Source organism: Berghia stephanieae, chromosome 1 (genome assembly GCF_034508935.2).
Source record: "Berghia stephanieae isolate SIO BIC M18660-M18661 chromosome 1, UCSD_Bste_1.3, whole genome shotgun sequence".
Classification (NCBI taxonomy): Eukaryota; Metazoa; Mollusca; class Gastropoda; order Nudibranchia; family Aeolidiidae; genus Berghia; species Berghia stephanieae.
In genome coordinates this window covers 91,092,444-91,117,004 of record NC_088360.1, presented here as the reverse complement: position 1 = coordinate 91,117,004, position 24,561 = coordinate 91,092,444, and the positions used below count along the sequence as shown (strand labels likewise).

General features: G+C 32.6%; 1 protein-coding gene across 5 annotated transcripts in view; it reads right to left on the bottom strand.

Moving 5' to 3' along the window:
- LOC144961560 (uncharacterized) overlaps window positions 1-24,083 on the bottom strand; it is a 38,029-nt gene extending 13,946 nt beyond the window's left edge. For 3 of the 5 annotated variants that reach the window (XM_078894712.1, XM_078894719.1, XM_078894722.1), the window contains exons 1-16: window positions 24,020-24,083; window positions 21,700-21,744; window positions 21,298-21,387; window positions 18,847-18,990; window positions 17,758-17,826; window positions 17,210-17,293; window positions 16,455-16,556; window positions 14,304-14,495; window positions 13,562-13,719; window positions 12,868-13,039; window positions 11,708-11,802; window positions 9,880-10,051; window positions 9,587-9,649; window positions 8,052-8,099; window positions 738-887; window positions 120-218 (exon numbers count right to left, since the gene is read on the bottom strand). In XM_078894712.1, the coding sequence (XP_078750838.1) occupies window positions 120-218; window positions 738-887; window positions 8,052-8,099; window positions 9,587-9,649; window positions 9,880-10,051; window positions 11,708-11,802; window positions 12,868-13,039; window positions 13,562-13,719; window positions 14,304-14,495; window positions 16,455-16,556; window positions 17,210-17,293; window positions 17,758-17,826; window positions 18,847-18,990; window positions 21,298-21,387; window positions 21,700-21,744; window positions 24,020-24,046 (1,710 nt within the window). In that variant the 5' untranslated portion in view covers window positions 24,047-24,083. The remainder of the gene's footprint in view (window positions 1-119; window positions 219-737; window positions 888-8,051; window positions 8,100-9,586; window positions 9,650-9,879; window positions 10,052-11,707; window positions 11,803-12,867; window positions 13,040-13,561; window positions 13,720-14,303; window positions 14,496-16,454; window positions 16,557-17,209; window positions 17,294-17,757; window positions 17,827-18,846; window positions 18,991-21,297; window positions 21,388-21,699; window positions 21,745-24,019) is intronic. The other 2 variants (XM_078894716.1, XM_078894726.1) reach the window with 1 other exon arrangement.
- Window positions 24,084-24,561: the final 478 nt, after the last annotated feature.

Genomic DNA, 24,561 nt, shown 5'->3' with positions numbered 1-24,561 from the left:
TAGAGGGGGAAGGCAGAAACATCAGTGTGCAAAAAGAGGAAAGGCATTCATGATATTGTTTACGATTAAAAAAAAATATATATATATATTCCCTCTCTTAAATAGGAAAACATGCTTACAGGTTCATTATTACCAAGTCCATTTCCAATGTTGATGGACGTCATGCCATTCTCCAAGCCATTGTACTGATCTTTAAGTTGCTGTATACGAGCTTTAGTCTGTAAAACAAATAATACCAAAATAAACAATATTTCCTGCCCGTAAAGAATTGTCTTTCCCTAAAAACACTTTAGAGCAATCACAACATTATACATATATACACTACAGTCAAAGTACACATATAAACCATGGCCAAACCTTGATCATGCATTGACCCCGAGATACATTTAACTAGACCAATCCTTATACTTATAGGGTTTTTTGGGTTTGTTTTTTTTGCAACTGTTAATTATGCTTTAATGTCTTTATGAGGGTGGGGTCAGTGACAAAGATAAGGCATTGCAATGTAACTTGGGTTCATACATCACTTCCAGCAATATCAATATTTTACCTTGGGCATGATTATCAGACCCCAATTTTTCATTTGAACAACATGGCTTAATCCTGTTGACATCCAATGGTGTTTGATGAATTATCTATTTTCCTCCATAGAACTCTTAGCAAATGGCATTTTACAATGCTGTACAGGAGGGGGTAACTTATTGGTTGCTTTTAAAAAAATGTCTTGAACTCAGTACCTGTTCAATCTCTGTGTTGATGTCAGTGTGTGATTTTGATAACAATTCCAGTTGTTGTTTGCTGGAATCTACAGTTTGCTCAAGCTTTGACTCTTCATCTCTAAGCTGTGTGAGCTCCTGCCGCAACTTGGATAACTCTTCCTCCTGATCCTTTGTAGATAAAACAAAAATTACAATTATTCACAACTGAAGTCTATTTTAGTTTATCCACAACCTGCCACAGGCAACAAATACAAAATTCTGTATTTTCTCTTTCAAGTAAACAAAGTTCAATTTTAAATACAGTCAAACTTGTCTATAACGACCACCTGAGATCAACGGCCAAAGTGGTCGTTAAAGACAGGTGGTTGTTGTATACAAGATTAATGACGGGAAGGGGGGGGGGGGGGGGGGGGGGAAGAGGGGATGCACTTGTACACTATCTTAGCCTCATATTATTCAAAGCATTGGAACCTATCATGGGTCATCATTTATTATTGGTGTTAATATTTTTATTATTATTATTAATAATAATAAAAATAAAAATAATAATAATAATAATAATAATAATAATAATAATAATAATAATAATAATAATATTACCTTATAAAGTGCAATGTCAATTATTTCCACCCACAAATTAAATAGGATCCAAATTGCAATTTCTACAATTTGTCGGCAAATTGATAAAAATTAAAGCTGAAAACAACCAGTGAAACTGACAAGACTGACACTTCCTTCACTGCGATTGGATTTTACTAAGTGAGTCCAGTCTTAACTACTCCGCCCATGAATATTTGACCGATGTCGGTTTTTGTCGAGTTGAATCATAATTAACTCTTGAAGGTACTGACTGTCACCAGTGATAGCAAAGTTCAAATAAGTATTCTTCAGTTAAAGTGGTCGCTATAGCCAGGTATTTGCCCAATAGGATCACGACTTTAGGTGGTCGTGGTCGCGTCAGGAAGGTTTCCCTTATATAGATGTAAAATATAGAGAAAAAATTCAAGGGTGTCAACAAAGCTAGTCGTTATATAGAGGTGGCCACTAAGGCAGGTTTGACTGTAGTATATTTCACTACTAAGTGCAAAATATCCACCTTTTACAATCAAAATTATCACCTCAAAATTATTTTTAGATCATAAATATAATTAATGATTTATAAATAGCTGTTTAGAATACCTAACACATATCTTATAAATTAGGTATTCCAAACAATCGATTCACATATGTTTTATTTAATATATCTATATTTAAAAAATTTGTCAACAAGTACTTTATAAAGCTGTTATAAAAATCAAAATCATTAAAAGAAAAAAAGTGATCCTCAGTACAGTTTGCAAGGTTCTAAATATTTTGGTGATCACTATTTTCAATATCATGGTCCTAATCTCTGGAATACCCTTCCGCAATCCTTTAGAGAAATAGAGAACATCTCAAACTTTAAATCTTCTTTAAAAACCCACTTTTTCATAATCAATTTTACACCATGCCAACTGTAATGTTTGTATACTTATTATTTAAGCAATATGTATTTTGTTTCCATGTTTAATCCTGACGACCTATGTTTGTAATGTAATTCATTATCTGAAAAGTCCTTTGAGATGTGTGGTTCGTGGAAAGCGTTCAACGAGTATCATTTATTATTCTTCTTATTATTATTATTAATATCCTATCCTTAAACTATGGTATGAACCATGCATGTTAAAAAACAAAAAACCCAAAAAACTACAGGAAGACGAACGATACACATTAAAGGAAAATGTATCAGTACAAATTTATGGAACAATGACAATTTCAAGAAAAGTCATAATATGTCTTTTATCAGCTAAAGAAAAGAACCATAGCACATGATAAAAAATTATTTTCTTTAAATAAACTAGTAATGATAATAATGATGATGATGATGATAATGATAACGATAATGATGATGATGATGATGATTATGATGATAGTGGTGATGATAATAATAAACATTAACATTGAATGACATTAAAACAGAACATTTCCATTATGTGTGTTGTTTGATGTGCTTTTCTATACTGGCAGTAGAACGGCCTGAGAAAAAGACAAATATATTCAGCATTCTAGGATCAGCAATGTTAAGTAAAACTTATAGCATAAAATCAATAATAGGAGAGTCCATTACATTAAGACAGAAATATGCTTTATATATATATAACGTTAGATTGGATAATACAATACTGTTTCCAAACAATAGGTATTGTGAATATGTTGTGATATATTGAAAACCAGTATTATATGAAAGTATCTGCTATGTTTATTGTGTGAAGCATATATGTGAATACAGGTTAGCATGGAGTGCAAGACAAAAGCACTTTATTAGACTATCATTATTATCATCAACATCATCATCCTTGTAATTGCAATTATCATTATTACCGTCATTATCATCATTATCTTTATTATTATTATTATTATTATTATTATTATTATTATTATTATTATTATTATTATTATTATTATCATTATCATCATCATTATTATCATAATTATCTTAGTTATTATTATAATTATTATTATTATTATTATCATCATCATCACCATTACTGTTATTATTATTATTATTATTATTATTATTATTATTATTATTATTATTATTATTATTATTATTATTATTATTATTATTATTATCATTATTATAACAATTTATTCCGCTTAATCGCACATTGGTTAATCGCATACTCCGCTTATACCCTACATATTCCCAAAAAACATAAATTTTTTCTATATAATTGCTCCGCTTATTCGCACACCTTCTCCGCTTAATCGTTACACCTTGATTGGAGAAAAATATCTAAAAAATAAACAAAAAAGTAATGAAAATGTGTTTCTCATTGAACCATTTTCGCACCAATGCACATGTGAAAAGCTTTCCCATAAATGCGATTCCACTATACCTCTGACCCTGATTATGTCAGACACGCAATGCTTGTTGACAACAAAGGATTACCCGACACGACAGGCTAATTGATTCAGCAATCGCTATCTGTATCACTAGGTGTGAAACGTGATTCTTGTCTTGTCATTATGTCGCAACTCTGTGCATTGAAGATAGCCGTGACTGTGAGTTTGGTGAGGATAAATGGACGTGCCTAGGCTTTCATTTTGATTTCTCAATGCCGGGTGTTTGTTTATATTGTCTGACCACTTGATTGCAATTCTCTACCTGTACATTGTTATCCTCTCCTGGGTCGTGAACAGTAAGAAAGGATTATAGAAAAACTAGTATCTCATCTTTTGCTTGATCCATACTGTCCCTGTCCACATATAGACAATAGGATTCAACAGTCGTAACGTCACTTCCTTCCTAATGACGCATGGTAACTTAGTAACACTGGCTCTAAACTATCGGAACAATGGCGGATGCCCGTATGAAATATTTCTCCGGCGAGCATAAAAACGTTTCCAGAGGAAAATAAACACATAAATTTGATCATGTTTTGACTTTTACACATTCTGATCAAAAGGCATATGAAAAGGGAATGAAAAGTTCTAGCCAGCATGAAGAATAAAAAGTAAAGATTTTCTTTGTTTAGAACCAAGATGGCCGTCGTTGCCGGGCTGCGTGACATCAGACTACTGAATCCAATTAGATTCTAAAAATCAGAATCTAACCAGTGAATTGCATTAAATAGTCTTGGCCTTATACAGTCATTGCCTTACTTGAAGAAAAAAAAACAAACAGACGACTGCACCAATTATAAAAGTTTCTGTCATCACAATTTACCATTATAACAGCAATGGCGTCCACAAAGCACAGAGATCTCACTCTTCCAACAGAAACTTCAATTGATTGCAGATGCATAATCATTTCCAAAACCAAATGCAAGGTGAGCTAGCTACGAAGTATGGCGTATCAAAAAATGGCGTATCTCTCGTTTGCTATAAAACAAGAATGACGTTGCAGTCAAAGCAAGTAAAGCATCAAATCTGGGATGTAAAAGGCATAGAGATGGCCAGCAAGGTGTCATTGAAAACGCTTTAGTCATGTGAATGGGTGATAAGTTAAACCAAGATGCTCAACTGTCTGGAGACCTAATCAAGCAAAAGGCAACTGAACTGGCATCAACTCAAGGCACATCTTTCTCCACGTCAGAAGTCAGAAGATTGCCTGTCGAGATGGAATGGTCGACACAACATTTTGCTTAAAAAAGAACATGGCGAAAAACATGATGCTGATGCTTCATGATTACTATTCTTACAAACAATAATGTCACATTTTGTTGTCGATAAAACATGAAAAAGTTAAGAAAACAGATTCCCCCCCCCCCCAAAAAAAAAAAAAACAATAGCAAAAAAGGAACAAACAAAAAACACACAAAAAACCCCTTTCTAATGAGGTCGCATCTTGAACATGACAATGCCAAGCAAGCAGAAAACTCAGAAGGGAAGGTCCTATAGAAATGGCAAATGAAAGCTGCTGCTTTGATGCTATTTTTAGCTTCTCTGCTTAATCAACATACTAACCCGAACTCCCGAGGATGTGCGATTAAGCGGAGTCAACTGATTTATTATTATTATTATTATTATTATTATTATTATTATTATTATTATTTATTATTATTATTATTATTATTATTATTATATTATTATCATTATTATTATTATTATCATCATCATCTTCATTATCCTTGTCATAATTATTATTTTAATATATCAATATATGGAAGTCATGATTGAAAGTTGATATTTGATATTGGGTGACACTGATTACATAACGCAAAATCTATTATATTTTATTTTTAAATTGGCATTTTACATAAAAGTGAGATTTCCCATCTGTCTTGAAAAGCAAACAAATTAATGAACATGTACCATATCTTTTCAAATATGACCAAAGGAGGAGGTAAATTTTAGGATTTCTACATTTCTGCTTATGAAGCTTTCATAGAGAGATAGTAGTCTGTAATGCATCTATTTTTTTTTGTTTTTGTTTTTTGTTTTTTAATATATATATATTATATATATTTACATTTATAAGTTGTGAATATACTTAATCAAAACAAACAAAAAAATGTCTTTCCATCGACCATATATAATGAGTCCCAATATCCTGTCCTACAATAAAGAAACGTGGTTCTTCATTCAATCTTGTAGCCAATTTGAACTCATAGTTTTCTGCTTCAATATCAAAAGTTGCAATTTCAGTCTTTAGCAATTCCTTAAACAAACAAGATTACCAGTTTGATTATTACTCAATGCGTCTAGTTTTGAACAAGTTTGAACATAATTATTTCTTCGATTTTGGCATACAAAACAGGTGATCAATAAACCATTTGTAAGTTCAAGCCTAATATTCATGGCTAATTCATAAAATTCAAAATAAATACATGCATCTGAGCTGACTGATATATTGATATTTATTGAATACACCCATTCTTATACAGTTGAATTTTTCCCTTATGTAAACTGTTGCAAAATCATGTGTTCTGACAACACTATTCAAAACAATGACAAAAAGTGGAAAAGACAATCATTACAGGACTGGACCACAAAATGATATAATTCAATTTCAAATTTTTTGAGAAAAGACTAGTAATTCGACATATTTGCAAGCATAAAGAAAGTGATTACAGAACATATTTTCTGAGAGTAATTTGATACATATAGCTATCAGATATTTTGTTAATCTGTTATCTTTTTTAACCATACAAAATAAGAACAAAAATTTAAGTGCTTTCTTCAGATAACTCAAGTTTTGTGATTTAACACTCCAATTAATTAGTTAAAATCTCCAACAAGAAAAAGAATAAAAAAGGAAATAAAAACATAGATCGCATGTCATTGTAGCAGCAGTGAGATTATTAAGTATAAAATTTAAAATGGAAAAAAAAAAAATCACAAATGAAACAGAGACAACAAAAAGATTTTAAAAGATAACACAAAGCAAACAAAAGCAGATCTGCCATAAGTCTTAATAAAGAAAATTCAGTACTATCACTTCCCATAAAAATTATTTTGACAGCTTCTATAATAACGGACGGGTCCAAACTAAAACAAAGACATTATCAAAATCACATAGAAATATTACTCTTAATATATAGGGCGGGGGGGGATTCTATGAAATGAAATAGCTTGAATGGTCAGTTAAAATAAAAGTTTTTAAAATCTAAATTTAAAAATTTAAAAAAAGCTAAAATCATAATCAAAGAAGAAGGTTTTAGGTTTATAAATATTGCTTTATAATAAACTCAATGGATGAATACATGGCAGATCTGCAGCAGGCCGTAGCTAGCGGAGACGCTAGGCAAGTGTTGTGGGAATACATTTGTTGCCTAATTCAGTCTCTTGATTGGTGACAAAATAATAATTACAAGGATGGAAACACACGGGGTCTTCATTTAAATGCTGTGGCTTGTTCGCATGAAATCAAGCCTTGGTAAATGTTGTTTATGTCTAGTTGTCTTCATGATAGTATTCAGAGTTGGACACAACTTAGGAGATAGAATCGGTGACAAATGCATTCCCCTAATTAGCAAGCATCAACAAAAAAAATAAATAAATAAAATAAAATCCAAAAACAAAACAAAAATAAACCAAAGGCTTTGTTTTTCCGTTTTCCCTCCCTCCCCCCCCCCTCTCCTCTCTCTCTCTCTCTCTCTCTCTCTCTCTCTCTCTCTCTCTCCCCCCCCCCCCCCCCCCCCCCCCTTCCTTGTGTGAAAGTGTTTGTGTGTTATGGGAAGAGAGAGAAAACAAGAGAGAGAGAGAGAGAGAGAGAGAGAGAGAGAGAGAGAGAGAGAGAGAGAGAGAGAGAGAGAGAGAGAGAGAGAGAGAGAGAGAATTACTGTTGCAAAAGCAGTTTGTAAGGAAATAGAAAAAATTGAGGTTAATTTTGAAATAGAAAAAAAAAACAAAAGCTATCAAAAAATTTACGGACTGAAGGAGGGAGAGACGAGAGAGGGAGAGAGAGAGAGAGAGAGAGAGAGAGAGAGGAGAGAGAGAAGAGAGAGAGAGGAGAGAGAGAGAGAGAGAGAGGAGAGAGAGAGAGAGAGGAGAGAGAGAGAGAGAGAGAGAGAGAGAGAGAGAGAGAGAGAGAGAGAGAGAGAGAAAGAGAGGGGAGAGAGAGAGAGAGAGAGAAAGAGAGAGAGAGAGAGAGGGGGGGGGGGGGGAAGAAAGAAAGAGCGTAAGGGAAGGAGAGGTTAGCCATGAGAGAGCAATTATCCAAATTATTTTTTTTTTTAATTTTGTTAATACTCAGTAACAAAATCCTGATAAGCAACAGAGTCATTCCATTAGCCAGAAACAAAGCACAGTAATAGCAGCAGCAACCACGATGTCATTAGCTGGTAAAAGAGTAAAATCTATCGTTACCTTTATCATCTGATCTCGGTTGTTGAGTAATGATTTCATTTTGTTGACCTGAAATCAATTTAAGTGCCAATAATGACAGTTAACCTTGGATATGGCCAAATTCGAACCACAGCACTGCCTTGGTGGACACTACACTACTTTTTAAAAAAAACATAATTCAAATCTGCCTTATATCTTTGCTGAAAAATCAATCATAACTATGTAAAATAAAAATTTAGAACCTATATTTTAAAAAATAATTAAAAACCAAAACAAAAGACAAAAGACAAAAACAACTATATGATTTGACTATAAACTACACATCATTTACTGTTTTATATAATATCACAGTGGAAATACATTAAATTACAATGTTCAAAGTATGTGGCTTCCCAACTTAACATACATCAACAGACAAACTTTAATTGAGGAGAGAATATCTACTTAAAAAGGGCACCTAACAACAATGGCTAAAATTAATACTTCTATATAAAATTTCAAGGTGAACAAATGAAAAAATATAAAAGCCCAAATGAAATTAAGATAAATTAAGATTTTAATTTAAAACATACACACTCACACTACACATGGATAAAAAAAAAAAAAATTAATCTCCAAACAAACATTCAATTGCGTTTGGCAATTTCTCTCATCCAATAAACTTTTTTTTTAAATTGTACCACTTGTCATATTTTTATTCCACAACATAGCTAATGATTTCTTTCCTTCTTTAAAAAAAAAATTTGATTGTTATTAACTTCAGAGAATCTTAAACATGCAACAAATCACCAGATTAAACACTTCTAGTTGTGATGGTAAATGAACACGATGACTACACACAGAGTGACTACTTGTCTCTAACATATGAAATGGGCACTTAACACGTCAGAAATATTTTATTAATTACCGAAAAAAAATTTTTTACTGGAGAAAGGGAAGAAAAATAATATACATAGCTCTAATTCCAAAATACAGATGAATATATCGATTTCAGCAATTTCTTCTCCTCATCAGTTTAACAATTTTCCGTTATACTCTATCTCTATATTTTATACAGGAAAAAGTTGAAATTTAAACATCCATCTGTTTTTTGTTTAAATGTCTTATTTTTCCCCATGGAAAGAAATGATCGAAGCAATGATAGAAAATCCCTGGACTATGCCATAGGACTGAGTGTAAAGTGCCTCATCCTGGTATGACCTGATGCTACTTGGAATGAGTATATATACTCTTGTATGACTTACTGAAGGCATGACTCCATCCTCAGACATTATGTCAGTTGACTTGAAATAAAATGATACAGTTAACATAACTTCTGATTTGTTTATCACTTCATCACTGACTCTGACCTTGCCTACTAACTCACAAAAGGGCAGGTGAAACATTTCCATTACATATTATTTATCTTCATCTCTTATCTTTATTTTTTAAAGAAAATAGAACCAAACACCACGAAATCATGGTCATTTTAGTCATTAAATTTTTACCAACAAAATTATGAACATGATAATGATGTATTTAAAATATTAAATTTAATATGAGGATGAAACCCTTACCTCCATCTGTTCTGTGTTCGTCTTCTCTCTCATTTCTTTCACATTTCTTTCAAGGTTTGAACGCTGTCAAAAAAAAAAAGGAAATAAAAAACAATCATAAACCTAAAATATGTTTTTGATAATCAGAAAGTCTAAGATTGACCCCCAGTCTATTGGCTGCTTATTTTCTTTTTCAGTATTTTTTCTCTCTATGCACTGCATCTTACAAAGTCTTTCCAGTTTCTAGTTTATAACAGTTCCTGATCCCAAACTTTTCATTTAACCTTAGCAATCATACAATGATATAATATCACCTTGTCATCCAATTCATCCAGTCGTTTCTGTGCCTCCTTCTTCTGATTGTCCAGCTGGGTTAAGGTGCCATTCAGAGAATCCAATTCTTTCTGAAGAACTTGGACTTCACTCTGACGAATTTTCACATCTGCCTCTTGCTGGGCTTTGTCCCTCTCCAACTGCAGCCTTTCTCTGATAATCACAACAATAAAACTTGTCTTATAACAGTCTTTTATAATTGCAGCTGGCAGGGCGATTGAGGCAATAATAATAATAATAATAATAATAATAATAATAATAATAATAATAATAATAATAATAATAATAATAATAATAATAACAACAATAATAATAATAATAATGGTTATGATGATAATGATGATGATGATGATGATGATGATGATGATAATAATAATAATCTTATTTTAATGGAGCTATAGATTTAAAATTTAAGAAACCAAATTTGGATTGTTGACTGGGAATGACATAATGCTGGGAGCAGTAGCTGTATAATTCCAAAATAATGTTGGTTTTCTTCACAATCTGACTAAAAAAACTAAATTATAAAATAAAAATTATGAAAAATTGAGAGTCACTTTCCAAACGAGGCCTTTCTCCACAAATAACTCCCGGTGTGCATTGTGTTTCCAATCTTTCATATGAGGTATGAGATGAAATGCAGAGATTCAACCGAGAAAACAAATTAAATAGTGGGATTGGAGGCTCAGAGGCTATACTTATCCATCTATCTATCTAATTATACATGTCTACTTGCCCTACCCGTCTTCGTTCAGAGCACAGGAATACCTACTAGCAATAACAATAGTTATGAAATGTTCTTTTCTTTTTAAAGGAAAGGTCATTAGTGATAAAGGTTTTGCCTTTAAGGTAAATTATTGTACTCTAGGTACTTCTAAGAAAAATATTTTGAGTATGAAAGGGGAGAGTGTGGAAAAAGCGATAGAAAAGTCTGTCACCCTATCCAAAAATTGCTATGTTCCTTTCAAGAAACTGTAAAACCTATTATATGTGATAATCCTTGAGTGAATTATGTTAGTAACAATATTTACAAAGTCTCCAAAAGGAGTAGGGAAGAATTATTACATCAAAATTAGTCTTCAGGAAACAGTGACTTTTTATAAAAAAATTATTATTATCATCGTTATACAAGAAAACCTAAACTGGCAAGCACACATCAGCAAAATAATAAATTAAACAAATTCAGCGCTAGCGTTTATCAAAAGGAACATCAGACATTGCCATGCAAACCTAAAAGAAATCGCCTACATATCACTCGTAAGATCAATCTTAGACTATTCCTGTACAGTTTGGGACCCACGCCTACAATCAGATATAAAAGCAATTGAAGCTGTCCAGCACCATGCAGCAAGATTTGTCTTCAATGACTACAGCCCCCATTGCAGAGTAACAGACATGATCACACAGCTTGGATGTCCTAACAAGACAGACGGAAAGAAGAGCAACTAACTCTCGTGTTCAAAATTACAAACAAAATGACAGCCATCTCACCAGAACAACTAGACATACAACGAAATTCATGCGTGTAAAGAAAAACCCACTAAAAAACCCTAAAACACCAATCTACAAACTCAAACATCTTCAAATATTAATTTGCAACCCCCACTACCAAAGACTGGAACGCTTTTCCCAAATCATGTGTGAACGCAACAGATTTAGAAACATTCAAGCAAAGATTATCAAAATTCTTCAGCCTAAACACCAACAATAACTGTCACATTCAACAACTCTCCGCCCTCGAATACAAATACTCAGAATTGAGTCGACTTTGAGTAACATTTAAATTCAGATAAGAGTGCTTTCTATTACTTTTTGATGTCTTCAATGTCCCGACTTATTTGGTCCAATTCTTTCATGGCAGATGCATCCACAAGTTGGCTGTATGGGCCTACATTGGGGCCATCCTGAAAAAAAAAAATTAAGAGGAATACAATTGGGAGTTTTGTAACCTTAAAAGCAAATTAATTAATTATTTACTGATGCATTTACCTTTCGAGCAATTAGATTATGAAGGGCTGCACATTTGTTTTAAACTCTTCTTGCTATAGAGGACTATATATCAATTAAACTCAGTCATCAAATCTTCAAGTAAAACTTCGGAAAAGAAAGGCTAAAAAAGTTGAAGATTCCATGCTGTCATTCAAATTAAGGATAGCAAACTGAGACAAAAGGACAAGCTAAGATCAAGGGCAAGCATGCAAGCAATTAATAATCATATCCCTACACATAATGTGGATAATGTAGAAGATTCAAAATTTCTTACACTATCGTATTAATCTATCCTAATCAATGTGGATAAAATGATGTATTAGGCAAGTAATTTTCTGAATATATGAAATAGACGCCTCGACTATCTTCTGATCTCAAATCAGAAACAGAAATCCTTTGAATGTTATAACATTAGATAAATAAATCAATTTATAAATATGGCATTTATATACATCTACACTGATTCATTGTGCCATTCATTAGCAAATATTGCAACCTTTTTGTACTAATTCTCTTAAAATAACTATCACTGCTATAGTCATGATATCATTCACACTCCAAGAGGGGTAATTTTGGTTAAGTGTCTTTCCCAAGGACACGGGTAAAGCCAGTTATTTTGATCATTGTCAACAACTCACTAATCACACTCAACATTGCATGACTTTGTTACAAGGTAAGACATTTTACCACTGAGCCATCAACACCAAAACGGTAAAAGGTAACTCATCACTTTCATCTGATATTGTGTCAGGGTAAAACTGACGCTGCTGAAAAATTTGAAATATTCGGTCAGAAAAATTGAATTCTTTTCAATTTGATCAACTTATATCTTCTCAATGAAATCATATATTAGTCTAACTCAGATTTCTTAATCCAGGCTTCAAATTCACTGGCATTTGGTTCACCCTGACATACAGATTGAGAAGGTGGGCAACAACTATCGTTATTTAGAACATCAAACTGTGAAAGAGAGTCCCTACCCTGACCCCAAAAGCTCCAGGGTCTGTTACTGATCTCTGGGACGGTGGAACCATTTCAGGTGTCAGCTGACTAGGGATTTCCACTCCTTTCAGCTTTTGTTGAATAAGGTGCATGGCCAGCGCATACTGCTCAGCTGTCAACTTGCCTTGGTTTTGGGTATCACAGAGACTCCTACAGTCACAAAATCAGATTTAGAATTGATTTGGATTAAATTTAAAGATGATAGTCATCTTTCTGACGATATGCATTTTTCTTCTTTGATATGCTTTTCCAGCTTTTCCAGCCACAAGATTATTTTTCCTGCATTTTCAGTTTGATTATTTAGTGATGGAAGTATGAAAAAGGCATAAAATATGAAAATTGATCTATAGAGGAAAATTTTTGGTTAAGACAGATCTGGCAATCAGAAATTAAGAGGCTGATTCTCACTGAGAAAAGTTTCTCTTATATTATCATTCGAATTTGACACTGTATTATTTACTATCATTTAGCACACCTTATGAGTTTAACCCATTATTTTATAATATGTTAAAATAAGGGATACTAAAGTATGACAATCATAAGTTGTTTTTTTGTTTTTTTTGAGAAATTAGAGGCAATTAATTTCTATCTGATAACAAACATATTTCTTAAAATAACTCATAAATAACCATCAATTTTAGCTAACTACCTCAACAAAATGAAAATACTCACCATATATGAGCCAGCACATTATTAGGAAGGCCAGATTGCGCTAATACATCTCTCATTTCAGGCCCTGAGACCAGTCCGTCACCATCTGTGTCCAGTTTAGCAAAGGTCATGTCATGACTGGCTTTCTCTGTTTGACTGACTACCCATGTTGGAGGGGACTGGTTAGAGAAAAAAATCACATAAATCACTAGCAAATTAAAGATTCAAAATTTTCTGACTTGTACCAAAAGAAGTTTATACTTGATAGCATCTATGAAACATTTAGTAGAAAATAGAGCAATGAAGTGGTTGTGTCACTATTCACTTAAGAAGTGATTAAGAGGCATGGATATATTTAAATTGAAAAGATTTAGGGTGGATATAATGAAATCGGAATAGTCATCCTATAATAATAGCTCAACTATGACTTAACTTAGTGGCAGTAACATTGGAAGGTATAACAAAGAGGCCTAATGCAAGGACCCAAGAACTTATTATTTTTTTTTAAAAGACAGAGTTACTGGGGGAGAGGAACAAGTCGTTGATAAATACAAGCAAGTCAGGACAGAGCCAGTGCTGGGATTCTTCCAATACCACACAGTATAAAGGGCTCAGGTGGTAATACGTCATGTAATTATTCTTAGGCTTACATCAGTCATTCAAGTTTTTATTATCAACTAAATCACAAACACATAAACAAGAAAATTATAACTAAAACTACCAAAGTATTTATGACTAACATTACAGTAATCAACAGACTCACTGATACATGGCCTAAGGGTGGTGTAGAACGACCCATGGGAGCTGTGATTCCACCTGACACGGCCATAGGTAGCACTGGGACGGCTCCTGCCAAGGCTGGAGGACCTTTCCTCTTGGAAGGAGGTATAAGACCAGGTTTAAGGACACTTGGAGTGTCGTGTCCTTCTCTTGCCTGGTATACTAAATGCATAGCCTGAGGTAGAAAGGTACATAATAGCACAAGACATTAATTCAGTGAAAGCTTGGTATTAGGACTGTCGAGTAGAAAGCAAACTCGATTTCTTATTAATTGATTTTGGTTATAGATTATCAATTTCACAATTATAGATTGCATGCTATCAAAATTAAATGAATAAGCTTTTAAAAATTAAAGAACACTTTAATTAAGTTAAAGATTTATTTTACAACGTGAAATGTGAAACTTGATTGACCAGTTGCCATAGCACTAAACTCATAAGCAAGAAGACCAGTTTCTATCCTGGGATGTGTCGAGGTTTCTTCCTGGCCCCTTTGTCTACCAAGCAGTGTTGCTAGGTCAATTATAGACTGTGAAAAGTACTTTGTGATATACAAGCAAGTGTAATATAAAAAAAGGTAGCAAACAATTTATGAAGATCCACTCAAATTATAACTATAAACAAGAAAAGTCAAAAGCAACATTTATACTCTCCATACATAGTGAGAACAAGATATGAAGTGAGTAGAAAAGTGCCAGAAGACAATAGAGAATAAAAAAATTTTTTCCGCGGCGGTGGTGGGGTTTGAACCTGCGACCTTATTGGTACGACAACTCCGCCTGGCAGGTGAGAGCGTGGCTCTACCGTGTGAGCTATCCACGAACACAAAAATATTCGTTTCAAACCCAAAGTCATTTCTAGATCCCTCTCTCACCCACTTCTTGAGATCGCCGATTCGTTCACCACCATCGCGAAGTAATTTTGACCAGCAGTTAAGCTTAATAGCCAATATTCTCATCACAAACATATAACATAGAAACGATTGAGACATTGAGTATGCTCCGGTGTATGGGTGAATTTTTAATTCAGAAAAGTGAGTGGAGCAGGCACTTATGTTGGTAACAACAAGATATGAAGTGAGTAGAAAAGTGCCAGAAGACAATAGAGAATAAAAAATTTTTTTCCGCGGCGGTGGTGGGTTTGAACCTGCGACCTTATTGGTACGACAACTCCGCCTGGCAGGTGAGAGCGTGGCTCTACCGTGTGAGCTATCCACGAACACAAAAATATTCGTTTCAAACCCAAAGTCATTCTAGATCCCTCTCTCACCCACTTCTTGAGATCGCCGATTCGTTCACCACCATCGCGAAGTAATTTTGACCAGCAGTTAAGCTTAATAGCCAATATTCTCATCACAAACATATAACATAGAAACGATTGAGACATTGAGTATGCTCCGGTGTATGGGTGAATTTTTAATTCAGAAAAGTGAGTGGAGCAGGCACTTATGTTGGTAACAACAAGATATGAAGTGAGTAGAAAAGTGCCAGAAGACAATAGAGAATAAAAAATTTTTATACTCAATGTCTCAATCGTTTCTATGTTATATGTTTGTGATGAGAATATTGGCTATTAAGCTTAACTGCTGGTCAAAATTACTTCGCGATGGTGGTGAACGAATCGGCGATCTCAAGAAGTGGGTGAGAGAGGGATCTAGAAATGACTTTGGGTTTGAAACGAATATTTTTGTGTTCGTGGATAGCTCACACGGTAGAGCCACGCTCTCACCTGCCAGGCGGAGTTGTCGTACCAATAAGGTCGCAGGTTCAAACCCCACCACCGCCGCGGAAAAAAATTTTTTATTCTCTATTGTCTTCTGGCACTTTTCTACTCACTTCATATCTTGTTGTTACCAACATAAGTGCCTGCTCCACTCACTTTTCTGAATTATATATAGTGAGACTGTTGCACAATCACCTTTATGACATTAGAGAACTATTCATGAATATTCATAGATATTCTGAAAGATGTACTCCTTAACCAAGATACATTTATATGTAAGGTTTGATTAGTTTAAGAGGTCTGCAAGCTTAAAGGAATTCTGATGAACTTTTTTTTAATCACAAAATAACAACAAAGCAGTAAAAACGTTAAAAATAAAACAGTAAGGACATATATAAGTTGTAATATCTCACCACAGCAAATTCATCTCGATCCAGACAGCCGTCCTTGTCAATATCACTGAGATCCCATATTTTTCCCAAAACGTCCACAGGGAGTTTGGAATTCATCAAAACCTGAAAACACATTTTCTCCAAATCACTACTTTTAGAACATAATACAATTTATCCATCATATGATTATAATTGCAAATGTCACTATATTCACTTAAATGAACTGTTCTATATGTTAAATGTAGACAATTTTTAATTTTTATTATATAATCCACAAAAAAAGAGCTACTGACTTACCTTTGTAAACCGCTTTGAGCATGTTAAGTGGATATTGCACTATATAAAAGATCAAGTCTTATGGGGCAATTAAATTTACATGCACGCAGGGCCACAAAAATTATTCCCTTCATTTTTTCTCTATAGAACAAACGAAATTGACATCACTCAGCTCTTTGTTATTGTTTTCAGACAGCCATTTTGGTGAGTACTTCTCACCAAGTTAGACTATAAACATTAAAGGTTACACATGGTTTTGTGTGTTGGTACATTATATCGGGCTGGTGGATGTTGTGAGTATTTTACCTAAATACAAAGCGTCAATATAAGCCCAGGAATCTAATGCCTTTGTGACTTGATATCAGTCACAAATATCATAAAATCATCACAATTTCAACCAAGATTGGGTCTCCCATCACTTATTTGTTTAACTAACATAAACTTTAGCTCAAAATTACATAGTAACAATGTGAAATCAGTCTGATGATTGACCAACTTACTGGTTTGACCTTATCTCCTCCAAGCATATTGTTAACAGGCTGCAAACTGTCAAATACTTTGTCATATTTAGATTTCTCTGACAACTGAAAAACAAAAAAATCACAATAAAAAACACTAAGCAACCATGACAAGAAGTCTTTTTCACCCTTTAAAACAAACAAAATCATTATGTTCAGCTCAGATTTCCACTTTTAGAAAAACATATAATTCTGTGAGCAGGCCATTATATTATTTGGAAAAATAAAGCACAGTTTCAACCGATAACACAACAAATAAGAAAAAAATTGATGTTTTCAATATTTGATTGCAAATACAAATGATAATTAAAAAGACATAAACAAAAAATACTTGATTGAATAAAAAGCTTAGAAACAAATCTATAATCACAAATTATAATCTTTTCTTATCAATAACCTACCAAAAAAACAAAAAAAACAAATATACCTACATACCTAAGACACCCAAAAATTAAATAAACAAATAAATAAAATAAACATTTTTAAAACCCACCAATCTCTAATATCACTAACACTAATATCTAACTTACTGAAATATCCCATGGTGCATTAGAACTTACTGCAGTCTGTGCTGTCATGTCAATGGGCTCCACTGGTCCCTACAAGATTAAATTCAGAGATAGGCTTTAACTGCATTTCCCAGAACTGATTCCTGTTCTCTTTGCAACAGGTGCTTCCTTCTAATTTGGCTTATTTCAATTGTCCTGATCCTTAATTCATAAACTCCACATAACAAGTGAACAATTTGAATTAATAAAAGAAATCTAAAAGAATTTACACACCACTCTACTTTTACATAATCTTATAGTAAGGCCGCATTTTGCATTGGATGAGGATAAAATTTAGTTCTCAGCACATGATATATAAATGAAGTGTTTGATTCTAAAGTGTTAGAAATAGAAACACACACACACACAACCCCCCCCCCCCCCCCCAAAAAAAAAAAAAGGTCAAATTTGCAGAATACTACTAAATTTCAAGTCTATTATCTTTTTAAAAAACTTAAATACAAGATGTTTAATAATTGTTTCCCCATATCTGTGAATCTTCACTACAATTTGGTGTTTTTTTAAATTTAAAGACCATACTTTTCATAATTCAATCTAAGAAATAACATAGAAAACAGACGACTAAAGGGCCGTTAATTTCTCAGTCAGCTATGTGTCATGCCTTGGCTGCTTCCACCAATCTGTTGCGAAGTCTTTCCATTGTTGGTTTTTAAACATTAAAAATCATGAGTGTTTTAACTTTTATGCTCCAAACATGACATATCTTTGTTAGTTTTTATGTGTGATGTTGTGTAAGTGATCTCTTCCTATAAACAGATCTCCACTGACAAAAAATGCTGCTATTCATTCGTCTCAATAATGTCCAAATTGGCCCCATCAACTTTCTGAGGGTTATATGGATAAAGGTCTGTCACTACAGCTCTGATACAATTATTTGTATGATATCTTCGTCATTTGTTGAGAAATGTTCTCAGCTGTTTCCTGAGAAATATATAGTAGTTCAAGTTAAAAATTTATAAAGTACCACATGACAAAAAAAAAAGAAAAAAAGAAAAGAAAAAAAAAGAAAGATAATTTTTTTTTAAAACAAAAAAAAACAAACCAAGTTACCAAATTGGGTGAGGGAGTCTCCATAGTCAAATTAGTCACAGCCATTTCTTGAGAATTTTGGACCAGTGCAATCAGCTTAAGAGCAACAAAAAATCCTGCCTTCTCTAGATAGCCTTTGCCCATGGGATCAGACAAATCCCAAACCTAATAAGAGAAACAGAGAAAAGAGGACAAATTTAATACTCCAGTTTTGTTCCTATCCAAGTTCATTGCTTGCTCTTTTGCAACAGAATTGCCTACATCTTTAGCATAGTCAACTGCATAAGAAACGTTATACGATACAATGGGTACTCGATACAATTTGACTTAATGCTTTTCCCCCCTACAATTGTTCTATCTCTCTTGATATTTTTTCTGTTCGTGTATTTTTTTTGTAACCTAATCTCAAAATAATTCAATTTTTTGACAGACTACAAAACCTTATCCTAATTAAAGCATAATATTTTATTCAAATGGCTCCCACTACTTAGGTTCCAAGTATTAAGATGCTAAATTCTAAAAAATGAATTGTCTTTCTTTTTTTTAAAATCAAATTGGAGGCGTGTGAATTTGTTATGTTTGCTTGTTTATTCCTTAATTTTATGGTGTTTACAACATTTTTATGTTATTCAGCACCACTAAAAGGACAATGATGAGAAAATAATCATAAAATTGTAATTTTGGACCTAGTGCTTGTCTGCATCAATAACAAAAGTACAAATGAGACAAAGAGGACTAGTTCAAACAAGGGAACAGAAGAAGGTCCCAAGAGCCATCAATTTGTCAATTAGTCTATTCTGAGATCATCGAAGTCTGATCTAGTCTCAGCTAAACAAATATATAGGATTTCCATGATCAAAAGCTAAACCAAAAATTATTTATTTACATTTATAAAGTAGGAAATTTGCAAGGGAAAAGGCTTTCTACTAAGAACCCCAGCAATGGCTAAAGCAAATCCAACCTAATTATATTCCAGGACAAGGACAGAAATCAACAAGGAAGGGGATAACACATGTGTCTGGGAATAAAAAAAGAACAAGAATTGACCTACCTGACCCACCATAGAAGGTCAAAGTCCCCAACTGGATTGTGTAGTTTGTGATAATATTAATTGCTGTTTTCAACTTGTTAGTTTATGCTAATTTATGTAAATTTTGATTCATGTTTTATTATTGTGTGCCTTGAGGTGTTTTATAACAGGAATGGGTGTTATAAATGGATTTCGTTATCCATTGTTATCACCATCATCATCATCATCATCATCATTATTATTTTTAATATTATTATTATTATCATTATTATTATTATTATTATTATTATTATTTTTATTGTTATCATTAATATTGTTATTATTATTTATTATTATTATATATTATTATATTATTATTATTATTATTATTATTATTATTATTATTATTATTATTATTATATTATTATTATTATTTATTATTATATTATTATTATTAATTTTATTATTATTATTATTTATTATTTATTATTATTATTATTATTATTATTATTATTATTATTATATTATTATTATTATTATTATTATTATTATTATTATTATCATTATCATAATTATTACAAGTGGTGTTATTGTCATTGTTGCTATTGGTGTTGTGGTAATTAATATCATTATTATTATCATTTACATTTCTATCTATCATGACCATCATAATTACTATTATTTTATTATTATTATATTATTATTATTATTATATATTATTTTTATTATTATTATTATTATTATTATTAATAATAATAATAATAGATTGCGTTCATGGTTTATTATTAGTATTGTTAATTAATTATAATAATAATAATAATAATAATAATAATAATAATGATAATAATAATAATAATAATAATAATAATAATAATAATAATAATAATAATAATAATAATAATAATAATAATAATAATAATAGACTGCGTTCATGGTTTCTTTTTTTTTTTCTTCAATTTGACAAATTGGCTGATTTCAGTCATTTGACTGAGAATTTACAGGTCTTTTATTGTGATTGTTACTATTATTATTATCACCATCATCATCACTATCATTATTATTATTAATATTACTATCATCATCATATCACTATTTGGCAGAGTACTAATTTAACTAGCAAAGGGATCTTTATTGACCCCAGGTGCATTCTAAGTATTTTCTAACCCCTGTCCACCCAGCAATAATTGGGTGGCTGGGTCTGTAAGAAAAAAAGTACTTTGTCATAGTCCTATCAAAAGCATAGCAAGCAATTGTTATTGTCTACTTAGCACTTTAGAAACCAGGTTAAACTACAGCTCCATGGCCTGTTTGGATCTAAAGGAACTACTTTATACCCATGAACTGGGTTAAACCTACCCTTATAATATAAAGGTGGTCGTGCAAGTACACACAGCGAACAAAATACAATTTGAGAATTTAAAATTGATGATTGATGATTTTATCCATTATACATTATAGAATACCTGAGATAATGTTGTGTCTTTTAACTTGGATCTTTTGAGGAAATTTGCAGCATCCAATGCACCAATACTTCCAGTCCCCAAAGGGTCCGCCTGGAAGATGGAAATAGAAAAAAATCAAGGGAGAGGTAAAACTCTGCGTGGAAAAAACAATTCTAGTTTGACTTTGAAGGTCATTTTAAATTACTGCATTCCAACGAGTAAGAGATCTTTAAATATTGGATGAGTAGCAGCTCCCAAAGATTGTGCTACAGCAGGTGAAAATATTACAATAATCCAACATCTCTACAATATTTTGATAATAGTTTAATATTCAGTGTGTTATAAATAATAAAATCGTTTTAGTAAAGTTGCCAGTAGCTGCCAAGGGCAACACAATGCAAAACAAAAATATGTTTTACATACCTGTACATAATAGGCTTCGTAAATTCCTCCATGACTGCCCACAATCTGTTTCAATAATAAAAAAAATTATCTTTTAAAGTAAAGGAAGGTAAATTATATTTTTGATAAATTAATTAAAGATTTAATCTCGGAAAACAAAATCATGACTTCAGCAAATGAGTGTCAGAGATGCTACCAATCATGACAGAGTGATTTATTCACTTATGATCCTGGTAGAGAAGGAAAGAAAGAAATGGGGTCTTGGAATAAACAATATTCTAAATAAATCAAAATTGAAGTTCTCTTTTTGCCTAGTAGTGTGGTGAGCAAATGTTTTGATCTGAATGGAGACATCAATCTTTGATGACATGGGTGTAAGAATTTAGTTTTGTTTTCCTTTTTTTTACATCAATCTCAACGTTTTTTATGGGTCTTTATGTCAAAACTGTTTGGTATTGATGCAGTTTATAATCACATGTCAACTGTTGGTAATTATAATTAGAGCCGTAATACCCCCCCCCCCCCCCCCCGCCCTCCCAAAGAAATGATTCATCTTTCATCCTCTACCACACTCCTCACCCTGCCTCTGAATGTCATACACTTTGGTGTAGATTACATTACTAAAATCAGGGGAAAGCGGCAAGATCAAAGGGTTCTTGTTGGTTTATCTTGTCCCTTCTAGTGACTGATCACTAAATTAATTAGAGGGCCTCTACAAACTGTGTAAAAACCTGATGATAATGGTGGCGATGACTAAACTATTAATACTATAAGTAGAATTGACAAGTATAATTAAATAATTCACTTGTCCATTGTAGTTTGTAATAAAAGTTAACCACTGCGTCCATCGGCACGGTGAGGGGTAGAGAGAGAGAGAGAGAGAGAGAGAGAGAGAGAGAGAGAGAGAGAGAGAGAGAGAGAGAGAGAGAGAGAGAGAGAGAGAGAGAGACATAGACACACACACAAGAGTCTCACTGAGTTTGTTTTTTTTTTAATTTTAATTTTTGTTTTTGTTCTTGTATTTTTGTTGTTTTGTTTATTTAACCAAACAAATTATAATGATGTATGCTGATTTGGTATATTTTAAAAATTAGAATTTGAGGCTGATTACGAATCTGAAGTCTAATCTCAATTTTTATAACTTTTATATACCCGAATATTTTTCTAACCAGTACCTTGGCCTCAAGGCTTGGCATAAAAAATATCTGTTACCAACAGAATTCATGAGGCCGAAGTTGGCAGTCTTGAGGCTTTTAATTTTGGCCTGACAGAAAAAATTGCCAAAGTAACAAAGTAACTGTAACAAACAGGTATCACAATGAAATTACTCATTTCACGAGAACCCAACTCGACACTCGGCTCTGAATAACTGTATATATGGTTATCCAGAGTTGACTCTGAATAACTAATCACAGTTATTGAGAGTCGACCCTGAACAGTTGTTGCTATTGCAATTTCGTAGAATAATCTGCCAGAACACATGATGAGAACGGAGACAGATTTGAATAAGGTTGAGAGACTCATGACAAAGGCGGTAGCTTCTCAGACTGGTTCAGGTCTGTTTTCTGTTCCCGTAAGTATATTAGATATATTCATATTTAATGAAACAGTGAGACATATCAAGTTTTATGTACTTAATTTATGTGCAAAGTATTTTTTTAAAATTCTTATGTCAGTGAAAAGCCTAAGGCTTACTGCTTTTAAATCAGATTTTATTAAGTAAGAAAATGTACATCATTAATCATTATTTTTTCAAATTATTATTTTTATATTTTGTTGTCATATGTATACACAATATATATTTTTACCGACCATAAATAATGTATTCAATAGTTTGTTGAAGCCGAGGCCGAGGGCCTACTGTGAATCAACCTGTAATTTTTCAACTGTTTATTATTATTAGAATAGAGTTAACGAGTTGTTGGATGTCTCTACTCTATTATTTTATTAGATATACTCCTGTCTATGAAAAAAATATGCTGTTGTTCTGGTAAAATCACCTATATTTATATCTTTAGCTTTTAAAAAACATTGGTCATTCTTATGAGCATCATCGATTGGACCGGGGCTAGGTAGGCTGGATAGACTCATTATGCATTATGAATGATCAATTAATGAAGTGAAGAGATGATGATTAGATCGTTAGATAGAAAGAATAACAACAAATTCGTTTCGGGTTTGATAGTCTGTTATAACTTCTGCTCGTTTTTTCCTATTCCTAGAAGAATTAAAAACTTGCATAGATTCATTCTAAGTTGATTTTTTAAAATTATTAATATGAAACTAGAATGCCAATAAAATAAATTAGATGACAACAAAACAACTCGGAAGCCTCTTTTACCTGGGGCAGTGGTGGAAACGTCGCCATCTTGGAATAGAAGAGCCGAACTGAAAAATGCGAATAATTTCATTGGTCTAACAATTAAATAAGGGGGCGTGTCATTTATCCTAGCAGACGATGAGGAAGATGAAGGTGACGATGAGAGAATCAATTATGTTATAAAGTTTAATGTTGATTTTGTCTTGTGTTGTTTTTGTTTTCAGCTTTGCTTTTTGACAATATGCGGCGACCTTGTCTCGGAAATGAGACTGTGACTGTAATCTAAATTATTGGGAGAAAATAATCGAAAGATGATGCTTTGTGAATATGGTGAGACGGTGTTGGTGATAATGATAATTGATGTCGTTTGTTTGTAGTGGTGAGAAATGTGTTTGAGATCATTACCATGACCATTAAAAGCATCAAGATGGTCTTTTGTTGCGATAGGTATTTATCAAGAAAGATCTTCACTTGTGTCATACTTGCTTCAAGTCGACGTTTACATATATACAGGTCTGACATCCGAACCAACTTATGGACCTAGATTTGCATTGTGGTAATTG